The 19,067-nt window shown below is 36.7% G+C and overlaps 1 protein-coding gene across 2 annotated transcripts in view; it reads left to right on the plus strand.

Annotated features, from left to right (window-relative positions):
- The window catches only part of LOC148311110 (EH domain-binding protein 1-like), a 32,916-nt gene that overhangs the window by 12,743 nt on the left and 1,106 nt on the right, over positions 1-19,067 (plus strand). The window contains exons 9-22 of one of the 2 annotated variants that reach the window (XM_088257220.1): positions 1,214-1,412; positions 1,531-1,733; positions 3,311-3,461; positions 4,058-4,389; positions 5,177-5,344; positions 6,354-6,496; positions 9,214-9,381; positions 10,896-10,978; positions 11,798-11,880; positions 12,361-12,471; positions 13,624-13,766; positions 14,979-15,113; positions 17,079-17,164; positions 18,626-18,814. In XM_088257220.1, coding sequence (XP_088113346.1) covers positions 1,214-1,412; positions 1,531-1,733; positions 3,311-3,461; positions 4,058-4,389; positions 5,177-5,344; positions 6,354-6,496; positions 9,214-9,381; positions 10,896-10,978; positions 11,798-11,880; positions 12,361-12,471; positions 13,624-13,766; positions 14,979-15,113; positions 17,079-17,164; positions 18,626-18,814 — 2,194 coding nt within the window. The remainder of the gene's footprint in view (positions 1-1,213; positions 1,413-1,530; positions 1,734-3,310; positions 3,462-4,057; positions 4,390-5,176; positions 5,345-6,353; positions 6,497-9,213; positions 9,382-10,895; positions 10,979-11,797; positions 11,881-12,360; positions 12,472-13,623; positions 13,767-14,978; positions 15,114-17,078; positions 17,165-18,625; positions 18,815-19,067) is intronic. The other variant, XM_088257221.1, reaches the window with a different exon arrangement.

Raw genomic sequence — 19,067 nt, forward strand, 5'->3', positions numbered from 1 at the left:
GACGATGGAATGATTATCCGAAACCGGTAGTCACGAATAAGTGTTTATAAAAGTTGTATTACACAAAGTAAACAATGGACGATAAGGAGAGTGTTTTGAATACCAAAACTTTGTTTAGCTGATGTTCATGTTGAATCCCAAATTGATTCTATTGATCATTAAATACTCCGACACAATTTAGTATGCGTAGATCTGAAAAAATTAATTACCAAGAAAATCTTGACTGGTGCTTCGAACAATATTAGCCCGTTAACCGGGGAGTTCACTTTTTAGTTACATAACATACAACGGGCGGCAACTCTTGCACTAGGACGTGTCAGTACGTCACGCCCGGTGAATGTAATTTCATATATTTTGTTTATGCTTTAAATAATTGAAAAGATTGAAATATATATTTTTTTGTTTCGTTTTGTAAAATACAAAATTACAAAAACATATAAAAGAATTCATGTCGAAATTTCTTCTTCATGAGCCCTCTGATCTCCACTGCTGGATAAAGGACTCTTCCTCTTCTTTCCATTTCCTCCGGTTGGTTGCTGCTTGCAGCCAGTTTCTACCCCCCACAGCGACAATGTCGTCAGACCATCTCTTTCGGGGTCTTCCGACACCTCTTTTATTCTCCCAAGGTCCAACAAAGATAATTAGTCGTCGAAACATGTATGGATGACTAATTACCTTTGTTGTTAGAAAATATAGATCCCGTCCATTCCAGGGCGCATACTTACAGGACGTATTCATATCGCTCACTCCTTTCAAGAACGTCATAAATAAAAAATCGTAAATTTTCAGTTGTGCATGGTTTCGGAATGCCCAGAAAATGTACTATATCCCAGCAAAAGCGGCATATTTTTAACTTAATATTTACCCGCTACAGGGCAGAAAGTGTTGTTTTTGCATTTTTAAGAAAAGGTATTGTTTAATTATTTTTTTAAATATACTAAATATTTTTCAAGTGGAGAAAAAAACCTTCAGGTTTTACCTAAAAAGATCTGTTACACAGTAAAAAGTTAAAGAAGTGGCTTGATATTTATTTTTAAAACATTGTATTATATTTTTAAACTTTAAAAACGTTCTCCTGAAAAATCAAGTTTTTTGATTTATGTCGTTCTTGAAAGGAGTGAGCGATTTTTGCTACCCGTTCCCGATATTGTTTACGTTTGACGTATTTATACGTCCCCCCCAGTTAACAGGTTAATGTTGATTTTGTCTCTAGTGTCGAGGGCGCCGCTGAGCCGGGAGTCCTCCCGGGAAGACAGCGTGGGCAGGGAGCCCGCCGTGGCGCTGGACCTGCTGCAGTGGTGTCGCCAGGTCACGGCTGACTACCCGCAGTGCCACGTGGACAACCTGGGCTCCAGCTGGACCGACGGCGTGGCCTTCTGCGCTATCATACACCACTTCCGGCCCAATCTGATGTGAGTTTACCAGTAACCGCATGGTTCGAACCTTTCTACACCAGAATATCAGTAATCAGTATCTTCATCTATGTTGAGATGTCAAAAAAAAATGGAATAAAATATTGACTGTTTGCAGCGACATGTCAATTATCGACCCGAAAGATCCGGACACCAACATTCGCATCGCGCTGAAGGCTTCGGAAGCGCTCGGAGTGCCAGGGGTGTTCCACGCGTCGGAGCTCCGGCGCGCCCGCGGCCCCGACCGCCTCGCGCTGATCACCTACCTGCACCAGCTGCGCGCCCTCTTCACTCACCGCCAGTATCGCTTGGACAAAATCGGTGAGATATCTCCATTGTTATCTCAACACATTGTTGTCGGCCGGTTTTTTCATCAAACCCAACCCTAATTATACTCAAATTCATTTTCATTGATACTCAAAATCATTTTCATTAATTGATTCGGCAGTCACTCTGTTATAAAATCTATTCATTTTTATGTTGTTTTTCATTCATTTAAACCCTTATCCGCACCCCAATGGTGCGTAACACACTGCATCATAAAAACGCAGTGTTATCTTTATCACTAACACATGAAGGAAAGGTGATCAGCCCCCCGTTTCAGGTACCAGTCCAGGGTAATATGGAATAAATATTAGAGTGAAAAAAACACTTATATTTATTCTACCCCCCCTGGGAATCGAACCCGGGACCTCCACAACGGTAGCCGAGCGTGCTGACCATTACGCCTCCTTTATGTTTTACTTAGTAAATACCACTATTTCTTAAAGTATACTGTGACACGTGTTCCGATGCATTCTGCATCATTTTCAAACACCGTATGAACCTTCCAACGTCCCAGGGACCCAACTCTATAATTTAGAATTAGCTTCATATACGGTGTTTGAAAATGATGCGGAATGCATCGAAACACGTGTCACAGTAGATTTTAAAAAAGAGAGGTATTTACTAAGTAAAACTTAAATTAAAAATATACTCAGACAGTTTGCCGCCCGATCCTCATTATGTGATTAGTATACAAGTAACCGCAACACCCAATTCCCATCTGTACAATGTTTGCAGGCGTCTCTCGTGCTCTACCTAAAGTAAGCAAATAGAACGCTTATAAGCGTCTTCCGCTCTCTACCAACAGATTGTAAAAGATGCTTTTAAGCGTTTCCTGCAAATGTGAAACGTAGCATCAGTTCATTATTCATTCCATGAATATATTGTAACTGACTGACTAACTAGCATTCACGCCGCTTTAAACATTTATGGTATAATGAACCTCTTTTCTGTGAAATACTAGCATATTTTGATATAAGACCCCACTTCTATACAATCTGTTTAATTAATTGAAATTGATTCATTCTCCATAGAAGAAAAATATTAAATGTCATAGAGAAAAAAAACATTATTGCCATCACAAAAAATAAGTACCTCCTCGAGATTGAATTTAAAAATTTAAGCGGGGTAAGTTGACCAGATAAACGAAGGGCCTTAAAAACTAACTTACCATCGCACCGCTTCTCCGCAGGGGTAGACAGAGAAAATAGAACACCACACCACTCTGTCTTCGCAAACATTCTTCGCCTCTTCCACATTCATACATCTCCTCACACATACTCGGCGATTATTCCAGCTCCTGAACTGACCGCTTCCAAGTATATGTAATACTTGATCATGCCTAGTTTTCCCCGGTGTTCCTCTGCTTTGCTTACCAACCACATTCGCTATTAATTTGTTTTATTATTATTTCTTCACTTTTTTCAATTATGAAATTAAATTATAATCATAATATATTAAATTGATTCGTAGTCCTGAGAGACTCCTTATAGAAATACTGATCACACATAACACCCAATCATTATTTACCAAAGTTTCAGATTGAGTTTATTTATTTTCATTTCTTTTCCCAGGTCCTACTTCGGAAGAGTCGTCATATACCATCGGACGATTCAACACAGACAAAGACACAGATATATCAGTGGAGCTCTTCTCTCAGGAAATACTCACCATGAGACAGAAGAGGATGGAGGCACAACCTGCTACCAACAGAACGTCTCTCAGGTATGAAGCCTTAACACATTGACTGCCAACTATGAAATAACTTGTAGATTGCGTTCTTTGCTAGGACGCCGACTAGGAGTTATCTCCTAATGTGTTTACTTGCCATATTCATGCAGCTACGATAAAATTTGTAGTATATCAGTGCTAATCTGGATAGATGGCGCATGGAAAGAGCACAAAAAATCAATGCTGGCTTATATGAACAGAAATTTATTCATAAATGAACAGAAAATATGATAACAATTTTTTATGCATTCCGCATCATTTTTAAACACCGCACAAAACACGTGTCACAGTAGATTTGAAGAAATAGTAGTATTTACTAAGTAAAACATTAATTAAAAATGGATAGATTTTACCACAAAGTGACTGCCGAATCAATTAATGAAACAAAATCAAGAAGTTGAAGAATATTTTTAAAGAGTGGCTTTTTAGACCGGAATCGAAAATGGCGCTATATAAATTATACAAATTTTTTATTATAAGCGTTTTCTGTTCTCTACCAACAGTATCTAAAAGATGCTTATAAGCGTTTCCCGCAAACAATGTGTGAATAAATAAGTACATATAGTGGATTTATTAACCTTCTTTTCCAGCTCTCAAGGCTCTGTGGATTCACAGCACTCCCAAGATCGGAGCAGCACCATTTCGAAGCAAAATATCCAAAACATAAGCTCCCCCGACCGGACGTCCGCCGACGCCACCTTCCAGAAGGAAAAGTCTCCCGTCAACGCCATGAAGGACATGATAATGGCCTCGTCAAAGAACATATTCGGGAAGGTGCTCTCTCCCACCAAGGACAAACTGGCGAGCCTGAACTTGAAGTCGCCATTTGAAAAATTCACCATGCACAAGGATGTCGGCGATGCGGCGACCAAGAATGTCGCCGCTAAGGAGGACGCCAGAGACAAAAAGGAGATTACGTCAGGTACTTATTTGGGTACTTATCTGCCTCCTCAGTGTAACTGTTAGATTAGGTTAGGTTAACACTATCCTTATCTATTTATAGATTTGGCGTTTGATTCATAGAACTCCATTTTAATTTGTATATTTAATATTAAAATCAAACACTGATTTTTATAGTCTACTAAATTGTGACTTAATTTTCGCCTCCAAAGTGTAATGGTCAGCACGCTCGGCTACCATTCTGGAGCTTCCGGGTTCAATTTCCAGGGGGTGTCAAATAATTACAAGTGATTTTTTCACTCTAACATTTATTCAATATTTACCCTGGACACTGTGATAACACTTGCGTTTATATGAATCAATGCCCTATGCACTATTGGGGTGCGGACAAGAGTTTGAAGGAGAGAGTTTTGCAGTTTGTGAGGAGCGATCAAAAGATACGAAGTTTTAAAATTCAACAAAAAACTTCCGTACCATTTTGTTTAATTTTACCATGTAATTGGAGATAATCCAGATTTTGTGAACAAGTATTTGGACACACTCAAAATTTTGTAAAAAAATTGATTATTTATTTATAGATTTGGCGTTTAATTTCTTGAACTCCATTTTAATTTATATATTAAATATTAAAATCAAACACTGATTTTTATAGTCTACTGAATTGTATTTTATTACTAAAAACACATAATTTGTGACAATTTTTTCGCCTTGTTATGGCATTTCAAACTGCTTGAAAATGAAATGAGTGAGGGTCCTTATATAGCTACAAAGTGCCTAAAACCAATTACACTTTTTTTGCCAATTCGCAGGCGACGCGTCCACCAAGAATTCGCTGCCGCAGCAGCCGACCATGGGCGTGACCGTCCGGGAGGCGTGGCCCGTAAAGCTGATGACCAGGAAGCAGCTGACCGACCCCTTCGGCTCCGACGAAGAGGACGAGGACGTCCAGGATGTCCTGACTGTCCACGTGGACGACTGTGAGTGCCCATTCTATATTTTTCTCCCAGTCTTTTCATATTCCAACATCTGTACAAGCAAATTGTCATAATATGTTTTTTTTTTAATTACCTAACATCCAAGTGACTCTGAAATCTAGCTACGGCTTATGCAACACCGCTTATCATGACCCTACTCAGGCTTCAACTTTTTAAGTTTCATAGCCTTCATGTAATTCATGAGTGCAAATTCTAGGCAAAAACACTCGCGATATGATTTATTATAACAATTTGCTTAATTTTTAAGATTGTCTGTATTCGTTATTAAAGTGATTGAATGTTTGTGATTTTGAATTATGTGAATTTTAATGGACCCCATATATCGTTTTGCCGTGCATTCACCTGAAAGATCGCATTCCAACTGCATTCAGTCTACTTTCATTGTTTTTTTTATTATTCTATAATTTTACATACATTAGGGTGTTAAATAATGTAAATTTTTACGGAAACCATACATCGTTTTGTCGCACATGATCGCTTTCCGACTGCATTCAGTCTACTTTCATAATTTTTTTGTCAAATCCATGCTTCACTTCCCATACATTAGGGTGTAATATTATGTATGTGAAATTTTATTGAAAGCCTACATTGTTTTAGTGTGCTTTAACTTTGAAACTCCTTTTGCCAACACTTACATTAGGGCTGCAACCAGGACTCAGCCTTCGCTGATTAGTTTTTATTTGCTATAACTGATTCCAGTGCACCATTCACTCTCCTTTCTCTGTCTTCTTCTTCTTCTTTTGCTTGGTGTAGGCCTTGTAGCCTGTTTTTAAGAGGGATTAGCCTCCTGCCATGTCGATTTCCAGCTGTCGATCCATTTCTTTTGTGGTCTGCCCGGGAATCGTCTACCTTGCAATGTGGGGGAGTCTGGATGGTCCCATTCTACTCACATGAACATGCCATTGTCTCCTTCGTTGCCTTCCCCACCTAACGACATCCTCGATCTCGCATATTGATTCAATTTTGTTAAAAAAAAACGCTTTCTTTGTAGCTAAATCAAAGCAGCCCACTCTGGAAATGAATGAGCAGAAGATACTGGAGATCAAGGGGGATGAGATCTCCCATCCCTTAGCCCCGAGTGACCGCGAAACCACCCCGTTATCTCCGCTAGAGAGCCTACCCAAACCTACGCAGGTACGTCCATCACCTATACACATCATTTGGGGCTATTTTTGTTGAGCAATTTTGTTTTCGTTTTCACACCAAACGCTTTGTATTTATTTTTTATCATTTAACCGTTTTAGTGCTGAGATTTTTTCTTAAATTTATGCTAAAATTAGACTTTATCATCCTTACTTATTAGGTGCGTACAAAATCGACAGTATTTTTCTCAAAAATTGACCGATTTTTAGTTTTTATTTCCGGTATTGGTGGAGAACATTTTGTGATAAAGGTACTTATATTTTTCTTCTTCTTCTTCTTCATCTTGTTGTAGGCCTTGTGGCCTGTTTTTAAGAGGGATTAACCTCCTGCGATGTGGATTCCCAGCTATCGACCCATCTCTTTGGTGGTCTGCCCGGGAGTCGTCTACCATGGGTACTTATATATATTCAATAATTTATGTATGAGCCAGAATAATCGGCAGGTGTTATGAGTTAGTCCGCCTCCGTAGGGTAATGGTCAGTACGCTCGGTTACCGTTCTGGAGGTCCAGAGTTCGATTTCCAAGGGGGGTATTTTATGAGTGATTTTTCACATTAATATTTATTCAATATTACCAGGACTGGTACCTGAAGCGGAGGCCTGATCACCTTTCCTTCATGTGTTAACTATCAAGATAACACTGCTTTTATATGATGCAGTGCCCTATGCACCATTATGGTGCGGATAAGGGTTTGAAGTGAAGGATATATGGGGAGATACACAGTTGAGGCGAATATTGTTTATTCTTTTCTCTAGCAGCGTGATGGTTAGTTAGTTAGTTATAAATATAGTTAAAATAAATGTGATTCGGGAAAAGAAAAAAACAAATTTTAATTTACAAGAATGTGTCAAGGTCGTTTGAATGTTTTTACTATTGATTGGCAAAAATTCTTATTTATGGTAGCCAAGCTTCGTATATATAATCCAGGCTATTTCTGTCTGTATAAAACATATACATACAGGTTATGAATTTTTAATTATTTTTTGCTTAAATTTATTTTTTCGTATTGTACTAAACCATACCAACATCATTAATAGCAAATATTTTTAATTCATTAGATGAGTATGCATTCTTACATATTGGAGTTTAGTAGGTATATATATAATAAAATGTAGTATTTCGTATAACACTCTTTAAAAAACTACATTTTTTCAATTAAAAATCTTCTCCTGACTAATATAAGTACCCAATGGTGTATAGGGCACTGCAGCTTATTAACACATTGTTATCTTAATTGTCACTTATGTTAAAGAAAAGTGATTAATTCTGCAATTCCAAGTCCAGGGTAATATTGCATTTTACAGACTATAAAATTCAATTTTTTCTTAAAAAAATTAACCCCTAAATTCAGGTGTTCTATTTAATATACTCGAAATTAGTATAAAAAATGTCTAGTGTTTGATTTAGAATTCCCACCAGTCTTAAAAATGGCCATATATTTGGTGCCGCGGGAAACCGATCATTGTAGTGATGGGGATCGTACAATAAAAAAATGTAGTAACTACACAACACTATTTGCACTTGTAGTACACAAAAACACTCTTCTTTTTCATGAGCCCTCTGTCCTCCACTGCTGGACATAAGCCTCTTTCGTATCTTTACATCATTATCCATTATCTTCAATATACTTCAATTGTGTAATGTGATGTTTTATGATGAAGACGAAGAAAAATAAATTTCACAAAATGATTTTCAGGGATTTTTAAGGTTAGTTCCGTTTTATAAACTAAGATTTTTTTATTATCATGGCTTTGCAATTTCATAATAAAAATGTATTAATTTTTAATCACATCACCTCTATCTAAAGTGTAGTATGTATTTAAAACCACCAAGCTAAGATCCATTTGAAGTTAACATTGTAAATCAAATGCAGTGCCCTATACACCAATCGGTCCATTTATAACGAGATATTTATATTAAAGCGGGGTGGGTATGCATGATGAATTAGTCGTTTTAACTTTGTTCATCAGAATTATCATTTGTGGTATTATAAGTTATATATATTTTTTACTTTATGTTATAAAATAGTATGATTTTCAACTCCCATTAAGAAAAAATAGGAAATCTAGACATTTTTGCTAATATTCATGAAAATATGTATTTAACATTTAAGATTTTATAACTCTGCTGCATTGTAGAAATGTTGCAATTCATTTAAAACATAGTGATCAGTAAATAACTAGTACAGGCCACCACTATAGGGGCTATTTACAAGTATTACTGAAAGTACTTACATATACAAATTCATTGTTAAAATCACATGTCATAAATTTATTCTAATCTAGCTAGTAGATCAATAAAATATTTCCCTAATTATGTATTACTTTAGATGAAATTGCTTAAAATTTTGCAAATATTGCTTGCCGTCATAGCCATGAAATTCATAGCTCTTTTTAATTGCTTGTATCATGTTTTTTTTTCATAACATTTGCACTAATCAAAGGATGTAAAAGTAAATAAGATCATTCGGTAAAAACATAGCGATCTCCAACCTAATTTGCTTGGAGAGCTAATGAGACTGATATCTGCCATTATTGAACAAAAATATAAAACATTTTTTGGTTAGTGCCTTTTTAAATCCATAAATTCATTTAATCTCAGGGTAGGTACTTTTATTTTAAAAATGTTCCTGGCCGGTAAGCTTTGACATTCGGTGGCATTGCATTTAAAAAAAAGAGAAAAATCCATCATTTGAATCATCCAATCAGCAACTGCTGTCCCGGCATGACGAGCTGAAGGAGAGAGCGAGACAGCTGCTGGAGGCCACGAGAAGGGAGGCGAGGGAGAGAGAGAGCAATAGGGCGGAGGCGTCGCCCGTAGAAAACCAAAGCCATTTAAATTCGACCAATCAGAGAAACGGGAGCCCGCCAAACAAGGTTTGAACACGGAGTTTATCATTGCTTTTTTGTTTTTGTTTGTTTTTTTTTTTCATTTTGTGTTTGTTTGATTTTTTCATTTTACGTCGCTAAATTGGCTCAAAAAAATCATATTATATTTTTCCAAATTGTACGCAGGTAAGCATGTATTATATATGTTGAAAAGTTATAAAATTTGATATTCAAAATTTATCCCAAATGAATATGCACAATAATGTTGCATTCTCACACTGCTGCTGTCCAATTTATTTAAAAAATAGTACTTTTAGTGACACCTGTAAAAAATTTGTAAAATAATTTGTAATGCCGACTTTAATTTCAATAAAATACCTATTGTTATCTCATTTCAAGACTGGAATATGGAAGCCTGGGCATAACAAGATTTACCATAATATTTTGAGTGTGTCCACATCATTGTTCCAAATTTCTGGATTTTCTCCACTTGGGAGTTATTTATATCAGGATTTCAATTGATATCTCAACAAAGATGAAGAATATGAAAGTCTGGGTATTTACATGGGTTGCAACCTATCAATGATTGAAGTAGAAGAATTTGTACCGACATTCCTTAGAAGATCTGCATTTTATATATGTAATAAAAAAATAACCACACATATATAGTTTTTCCACATATATTTTATTTGACCAGTCACCAGGTTTCGTCGTTAATAGCAAATCAAATATTTATTGACTTGGCGTTTGATTTGTAGAACTCCATTTTAATTTATGTATTAATTTTAAATCAAACACAGATTTTTTGAGTCTACTAAGTTGTATTTTATTAACAAAAAACACATAAAAAATTATATTGTGACAATTGTTTCGCCTTGTTAGGGCATTATCAAACGAATGTCAACATTTGATAATGCCCTAACAAGGCGAAACAATTGTCACAATATAATTTTTTATGTGTTTTTTGTTAATAAAATACAACTTAGTAGACTCAAAAAATCTGTGTTTGATTTAAAATTAATACATAAAGCAAATCAAATAAATCAAATAATCAAATATATGTGGAAAAAAACTGTAAAGTTGTTATTTTATTAAATATCAATGATTTGTTTAAGTGATCACTTCACACACTGTTTAACATTCACCATTTTAAACATGATTGGCATCTAAATTTCCGTCTCATTAAATTTCTTGCCAAAACCCAAATTTTCTTAATTCTTCAACAACAAAAAAACTCCATCCAGTCATTATATTGCAGTATATTTAATTATTTCTTTTTAATGAAGAATTTTTGTGGCATGATTGTCAGAAATATACACATATATAAATATAAACAGAAAATCAGGTTGTGGTCCTGTGGTTAGTGTCGCGGACTCTTAAGTCAGAGTTTCTCGGTTCGAACCCACTCTACCACAATTTGATACCTATTTCTAATAATGAGCCGCTTAGGCTCACAGATATAGTATGAAAGTGAAATATTTGTGTCACAAATATTTTTCTTTTCTTCAAAAAAAAAACATGTGTTTTTATATCATATTAAAATGGTTGGTTTAATTGTTTAGCAATCAGAGGAAGCCAGACAAGCAAAACTGAGAGAAAGAGCAAGAAAATTGATAGCAGAGGCACGAGCCGGTATGACCGCAAGGTATGTTCGTTTTACTTGTAGTAATTGATTCGGCAGTCACTTTGTGGTAATATCTATCAAGTTAACAATTTAAATTGAACTTGGTAAGTACCACTAAATATTTAACTATGTTGGACACATCGCTCACGCCTTTCAACAACGTCATATATCAAAAATTGACAATTTTCAGTTGCGCATGTTTTCGGAATGCCCAGAAAATGTACTACATATATCCCCGCAAAAGCGGCATAGTTTTAACTTAATATTTACCCGCTACAGGGCAGAAAGTGTTGTTTTTGCATTTGAAGAAAAGGTATTGTTTAATTATGTTTTTAAATGTACTAAATATTTTTCAAATGCAGAAAAAACATTCAGGTTTTACCTAAAAAGATCTGTTGCACAGTAAAAAGATCAATAAGTGGCTTGATATTTATTTTTAATACATTGTATTATATTTTTAAACTTTAAAAACGTTCTAAAAAATCAAGTTTTTTGATTTATGACATTCAACAAGCAATGGAGCCTCAAAAGTAGTCAAAGTAATGAATTAAAATTAGATTTTTTTAAATTTAAATAAAGATGGCCTTCAATGATTAAGTCCAAAAAAAATCCCTCTTTAATATATTTTTTTTGTAAATATATTTTGCAGCCCCAAGCCTGCTTTTATATTCCTCATCATCTATGTTGAGATATTAATATGAATAACTCCTAAGTCTCTACTTTATCTCTAGTTTATCTTTATAAACCCACAATTTGTGAACAAAGATTTGGATACACTCAAAATATTGAAAAAACATTATGTTAAAAGATACGAAATTTAAGTATAATTTTATTTTACAGTCCCACCTCACCAGACAACCGCATGGGAACGGTGGAGGTCTTAACAGCTGCGCAAGCGTTAGCGGAACAACAATACGCATCCGGTAAGATACTCACCGCGTTCCCTCAGAGGAATATGTGGAAACTCATAACCTCGACTTCTTCTTCCTGGCTACATCCCAGCTTATTGTCCTTGTAGACTGCTGGGGTCAGCTCTGCTCATCCTCAGGTTATAGGTCCGTATGTCCTGGACAACTTCACCTAGGCCATGCCTCATGTTATCTTTCTGCAGCACCCATGAATTCCTTGGTCTTCGTCTAGATAACTTTTGAGGAACATCCATTTCTATTGTCTGGTTAACTGCATGTTCGGGTTCTCTGCGTCCTATATGCCCATACCATCTCAATTGTCAAGCATTCGGAGCCATAAAAGAGTGCGGGTCTGACAATTGATTGGTAGACTTTTCCCTTTAATTTGGATAGCATTTTTGGATCGCAAAGTTTGATTAAAACTCATAACCTTGACTGACGACAAATATAAAGACTATATTGCGGATGATTCTAGAACTGTTCACTTCCTTGCAGGCTTAGCCAATTCAATGACTGGCGGATCACTGGATGGCAGTCCTGTTAGAAGCATCAAATCGGAGAGCCACGCCAACTCCGATTCAGAGAACAACTTCCTCAAAAAAGACGGTACGTTGCTATGTAAGAAAAATCAATGTTCATCCATATACATGAAAATGTAAATGTGGGTTTGTTCCAAATCTTTGATTACTAGCTGTATTCGGCCACGTGTCGCAGTGGCTCAGTCTGATTAGCCCGTTGCGCTTCTAATAAAAATTACATAATTTGTTCATACTCACTATGTATTTAATTTTGACATATTTTTTTTTACAATGACATTAATACTAAATTACAAATAAGATAAAAATGGTAAAACATAAAAGCATGTGTTGGGTTGTGGTCTCGTGGTTAGTGTCACAGACTCTTAAGTCAGAGTTTCTCGGTTCGAACACACTCAACCACAATTTAGTACCTTTTTCTAATATTGAGCCACTTAGGCTCACAGAAATAGTATGAAATTTAAAAATTTGTGTAAATAATACAAACATAAATATTATTTTAATTTTTTTTAAACTGTTTATTGGTAAGCTACATCATTATGGCTCATTCCCAGGTTGTTTTGGAAGAGTGTGAAAGAGTTGTGAAAGTTATTGTCATTCAGTTTTAATGCAAAAATAATCACTTAGACAAACCGGTTAATCGCCAGCTTTGTCAGTCAGTGACAAATTGACCTTGGCCGGCGATTTGCCGGTTTTGTGTTGCAATGAGTTAAATAGAAAAAAATATATAGAAAGCACACACATCGCCCACTCCTTTCAACAACGTCATATATCGAAAATCGTCAATTTTCAGTTGTGGATGTTTTCGGAATGCCCAGAAAATGTACTATATCCCAGCAAAAGCGGCAAATTTGTTACTTAATATTTACCCGCTACAGGGCACAAAGTGTTGTTTTTGCATTTTGAAGAAAAAGTATTGTTTAATTATTTTTTTAAATGTACTAAATATTTTTCAAATGTAGAGAAAACATTCAGGTTTTACCTAAAAACATCTGTTGCACAGCAAAAAGTTCAATAAGTGCCTTCATATTTATTTTTAATACATTGTATTATATTTTTAAACTTTAAAAACGATCTCCTGAAAAATAAAGTTTTTTGATTTATGACGTTGTTGAAAGGAGTGAGCGATATAGTAATCCGTGCCAGCAAAATGGCGCGCCAAATGCCCTAATAAGCGAGCCACTAATATAAAATTAAATAACTTAGAATATTATTTGATCAGGTTCTCCGGAGCACAATGGAAACGAGACGCCTTCCCGCCAAAGTTTCGAAGGCGGGGTGAAGAAGTCCAGTTCGCCGCTTAAATCATTTGCCGAACTGATGGATCGAATCAGCCCTGACAAGGACTCGTATATCACCAAAGGGGTGGGTACTTTGCATTTATCGTAAAAAAAATTGGATGTTATTTATTGTTCAGGCATTCTCTTAAAGGTGGAGACTGACCAGAGAATTTTGTCGTAAGGTAACACGTTGCGATGCGAGCATTCAGGCAGTCAGTACAGCGAGCCGAGCGCTCCATCCATAGTTTCAGATGCTCGCCGTGAGCGATATTACGACGTCATGTTACGACGAAATGCTCCGGTCAGTCTCCACTTTTATGGCAAGACATGATTAAATTTTAAATTGTTTTTTACCACTTGAATATTATATTTTAACAACTAGTTTCGGAAGTCCGTCTGAATTCGGAACATTCATCTCCAACATCACATCTGGAAGGCATCAATGCTTTATCTATTTTTGTTTTAGAATTTAGTACATAAACCCTGATGATGACAAGGTTCTTGTCGAAACCGGTTCAATAAAGTGTACCTATAAAAAGTGGTTAAAACAAAGTTGTTTTATTTTACAAACTTTACCTATTTATTTATAGATTAAGCGTTTAATTTTTAGAACTCCATTTTAATTTATATATTAATTGTTAAATTCAATCACTGATTTTTAAAGTCTACTAATTTGTATTTTATTATGTAAAACACATAAAAATGAAATTTGTGACAATTGTTATGGCATTTTCAAACTGTCATAAATTTTATTTTTATACATTTTTAATAATAAAATACAATTTAGTACTATTTTATTTTTATTTTAACATAAATTACATCTTTTTAATTTAAAATATTGAAAAACATATGGCTCACTCCTTTAAACAACGTCATATATCAAAAATCGACAATTTTCAGTTGTGCATGGTTTCAAAATGCCCCGAAAATGTACTTTATCACAGCAAAAGCGTCATATTTTTAACTTAATATTTACCCGCCACAGGGCAGAAAGTGTTGTTTTGGCATTTTGAAGAAAAGGCATTGTTTTAATTATTTTTTTTAAATTTACAAAATATTTTTCAAATGTAGAAAAAACCTTTAGGTGTAACCTTTAAGTGGCTTGATATTTATTTTTAATACATTTCATTATATGTATTCTTAAACTTTAAAAAAGTTCTCCTTAAAAATCAAGTTTTTTGATATATGACGTGTTTTGAAAGGAGTGAGCGATATGTCAAGTTACCTGTCAATATTATCAAGTTGCTTCACCTTTCACGATCCATCATCAAAGCTGATGTGTGTTTACTGTTTGCAGTTTGGCAAGGACATGAACAACTACATCCAGAAGGAAATGGAAGCGTTGGAGCGGGAACAGTCTGCCATCGATCAGCAGGCGGCCGTGCTGGAAAAAGAGCTGCGCGCCGTCATGGAGAGCGGCCAATCCGAAGCTGTAAGTTTCCCAACTCCTCTAGCTGTCATGGGTGCTCTGATGCTGGTAGCGTTCTGGGTCACTGTGTCGTATGTCAATTCTAGTGTATGTCGATGATTCGGCCTGCATTGATTCGGCCTGATTAGGCACATGGCACTATGATAATGAAATGTTGATACAGGTGTCCAAAATTCCATTGAAAATGCTAGGATTTGCTCAGCGTACTGCCAGGGTTTTCGGAAAAACCTGCGTGCTGAGAACTCTTTATAACTCCTTGGTGCGAAGTAGACTCGAGAGTGGCTCCATAATTTGGGGGCCACACGAGCTTAAGTACTCGCTTATAGTAGAGAAAGTCCAAAAGAAGTTTCTGAGGTATCTCTACATGAGAGAGTACGGCTATTATCCTTGGCTCTACCCGACCCAGTTTCTCCAGGGTATGCTTGGCTACAATAGTTTAGAGACTAGAAGGAATGTGTATGTGACTACGCATATTTATCGATTTTTGCGCTGTATGATCGATAATCCTGAAATTATCCGGAGCATTGGTCTTTATGTTCCCGATAGTTACCTAAGACAGCGTCGGCATAGATTGTTTCACATTCCTATATACAGGACCAACCTGCCGATGGTTTTGCCTATAGAAAAAGCTACCGCTATGTTGAACAATATCTCATTGGATATTGATCTGTTCCATGTGTCTGAAGGAGTTACTAAAGCGGGATTCTTCTACACCTTTAGCAATAGTATTCTTGCTTATTTTTTATTTTTGTTAATGTATACCCTTTAAATTTTAAGTTTGTAATGTGTATGTTAATTATAAATAAATAAATTGAATTGAAAATGTACTACAAAACATAAGTATAGTAAAACCTCGATATAATCGACCTCTACTTAACGAACTTTGGATATTACGGAAATGGAAAATTCAGTTACATCACCCCACTACTTTACAAACTGCACTGGTTACGCTTTCCCGGAAGGGTTGAGTGTAAACTCTGCCTACTCATGTATAAATCAATACAAATATGGCTCCAGAGTACCGTAGAACGGGGCTACTTGAATTTTGATATGTTATTTGAGCCCAGTACAAAAAAATTATTTAAATCTGTATTTGGTCTACAATAATAAGTGTCACCTGTCAGGGAAACAATGAATCATGTTGATAAGTTCATTATTGTAGACCAAATACAGATCTAAATATTTTTTGTTGTACTGGGCTCAAGTAATACATCAAAGTTCAAGTAGCCCCGTTCTACAGTATATAGTTTAGTTCTTTTGAAAAAAACTACAATCATATTTGTATGCTACATCATTTCCACCATCATCTTTTCCCCAATTAATTCGCAGTGAAGCGCCCTTGTGGTAGTATTTTACGAAAATGGCGCTATATAAATTATCCAAATATATTAATACCATTAACGGACAAAAATCAGGTCTAATGTTTATTTTTTTCTAAATATCACCTCATTCTCACTATTTCTAACTGCTGGTGGAAGAGCATTCCACGCCATCAATATTGTGCAACAGCAAAAGGAACGCTTGCCAAATTTAGTGCGCTGGTTGCGACCTGGTGAGATCGGGTGCGGACAAGAGTTTTGAAGACAGGGTTCAATGAGTGTACAGGTCTTCAAAGTCACGTCAGAGAGCAGCATTATTTAGCTAATTGGTTTGAGCAGACATCCGACATCCGTAGCATGTGTAAGACGGAGGATATCGTGAGGCAGGGACGACAACGAAGGCGATACTGGAATGATCATGTAAACACAATGTCAGATGACAGACTTCCACGTATCGCCCTTCAAGGAATCCCTGAAGGACGCAGACCTCCAGGCAGACCTCCAAAAAGGTGGAAAGACAGCTGGGAGTCAACGTCCCAGGAGCTAGGAGCACAAACAGATCCTTAGGATCTATAAAAAGAAGAAGAAGAGGTTTGAGTACGCTTTTTATTTAGCAGAGATCCTTATGTAGAGATTGTTTTTGTTGCAGGAGGAGAATGCACTGATGGCCCGGTGGTTCACTCTAGTCAACAAGAAGAATGCACTTCTCAGGAGACAGATGCAACTCAACATTTTGTAAGTATTGTCAGACGCCTCTAAAGTTTGGAACCTCAGTGCAGTGTGTCTAATATGGGGCAATTTTACATCAAAGGTGATGCCCACTTCTTCCTATTCTTCTCTTTCATGAGCAGTCTGTTCTCCACTGCTGGATATAGGCCTCTTCCCCTTCTTTCCATTTCCTCCTGTCGATTGCTCCTTGCAGCCAGCTTCTACCCCCCACAGCGACTTTGTCGTCGGACCATCTCTTTTGGGGTCTTCCGACACCTCTTTTGTTCTCCCAAGGTCTCCATCGTAGATGCATTGGGGTTGTGAAGAATATTATGAAGTAGCGTGAGAAATTGTAGATTTATGCGCTGGTTGAAGTGAAGTCCTTTTAGTTCCGTGCGAGAAAGTGAAACGTTGTCACATTTTTTACACAACGAATTATATAATGTGGTGCAACGTTGTAAAGTTTGGGTGCCAGGTATATGTGGCTTCTCTGGCCGAATATGGTTGGCATTTTTGGTACTTTACATCAGTGTTTCGCAAACTTTTTCTATCCAAGGTACACCTACCAAATTAAAAAATTTCAGAGGTGCATATTTACCATATTATGGTAACATATTTAACATATTATGTTTAATGCGAAATGTGAGCATACTTAACTGAGCACGGGCAATCAAAATTTGGGGCAATTGTGTTATTTCACAAAACTAGACGTTTTTTCCGCGGCACACCAACTAATCACCACGAGGAACCTCACACTTGTTGAAACAATGCTTTACATCATGGGTGGCCAACATTTTCAGTACCCGGGCCAGATTTTAGAAATGAGATTTCTTACCGGGGCGTAAAACAAAATTTATTTTATTATTCAAAGCAAACAAGATATTTATATATATATATTTAATTCCACGAAAAATAGTTTATATTCCATCTGTCTTAAAAACTTCTCAGTTCTACTGTTACTCTTCTCTTCCTTAGTCCAACGTCTTAACTACTTGACGCCATTATGGGTCTTGAAATTATCAGGTTAGTGAAATACTCCCATATATGGGATATGATACGAACTACACACGATGAAATGTTCTTTTGGTGGTTTTGTGTACACTAAAGGAAAAATGTGTGATTTGCTCCGCGGGCCGCAAGTAGACACCCGGCGGGCCGCGGGTCGGCCACCCTTGCTTTACATGATATCTTATAACTAACTAACCAACCATCACGCCGTTTCCCTGCAGGAGTAGGCAGAGAGAATAGAACGCCACACTACTCTGTCTTTGCAAACATTCTTCGCCTCTTCCACGTTCATGCATCTCCTCATACATACCCGCCGATTGTTACGACTCCTAACCTGACCACTTTCAAGTATTTGGCATACCTGATCGTGCCATGTTTTTCTCAGTCTTCCTCTGCTCCTTTTTCCACTTACTTTCGCCTCATAAATTTGTTGATATGATATTTTACCGGTGGTAATTTGGCTATTGGGTTTGTCTGCAGGGAGCAGGAGAGCGAGCTGAGGCAGCGGCACGCCCGCGTGGACGGGGAGCTGCGACAGCTGCTGGGCGTGGAGGAGTGGAGCAAGTCGGAGGGGCAGCGCGGGCGGGAGGCGCGGCTGCTCAGCGAGCTCATGATGGTGGTGGACGCCCGCAACCAGCTGGTGCACCATCTGCACGAGCACGAGCAGGCGTGAGTATACTATAGCTACGTATATCGCTCACTCCTTTCAACAAGAACGTCATAAATAAAAAATTATCTATTTTCAGTTGTGCATGTTTTCGGAATGCCCAGAAAATGTACTATATCCCAGCAAAAGCGGCATATTTTTAACTTAATATTTACCCGCTACAGGGCAAAAAGTGTTATTTTTGCATTTTGAAGAAAAGGTATTGTTTAATTATTTTTTTTAAATATACTAAATATTTTTTAAATGGATAAAAAA

The sequence above is a fragment of the Brachycentrus maculatus genome, unplaced genomic scaffold (assembly GCF_059751285.1).
Source record: "Brachycentrus maculatus isolate JH-2025_06_01 unplaced genomic scaffold, ASM5975128v1 h1tg000075l, whole genome shotgun sequence".
Taxonomy (NCBI): domain Eukaryota; kingdom Metazoa; phylum Arthropoda; class Insecta; order Trichoptera; family Brachycentridae; genus Brachycentrus; species Brachycentrus maculatus.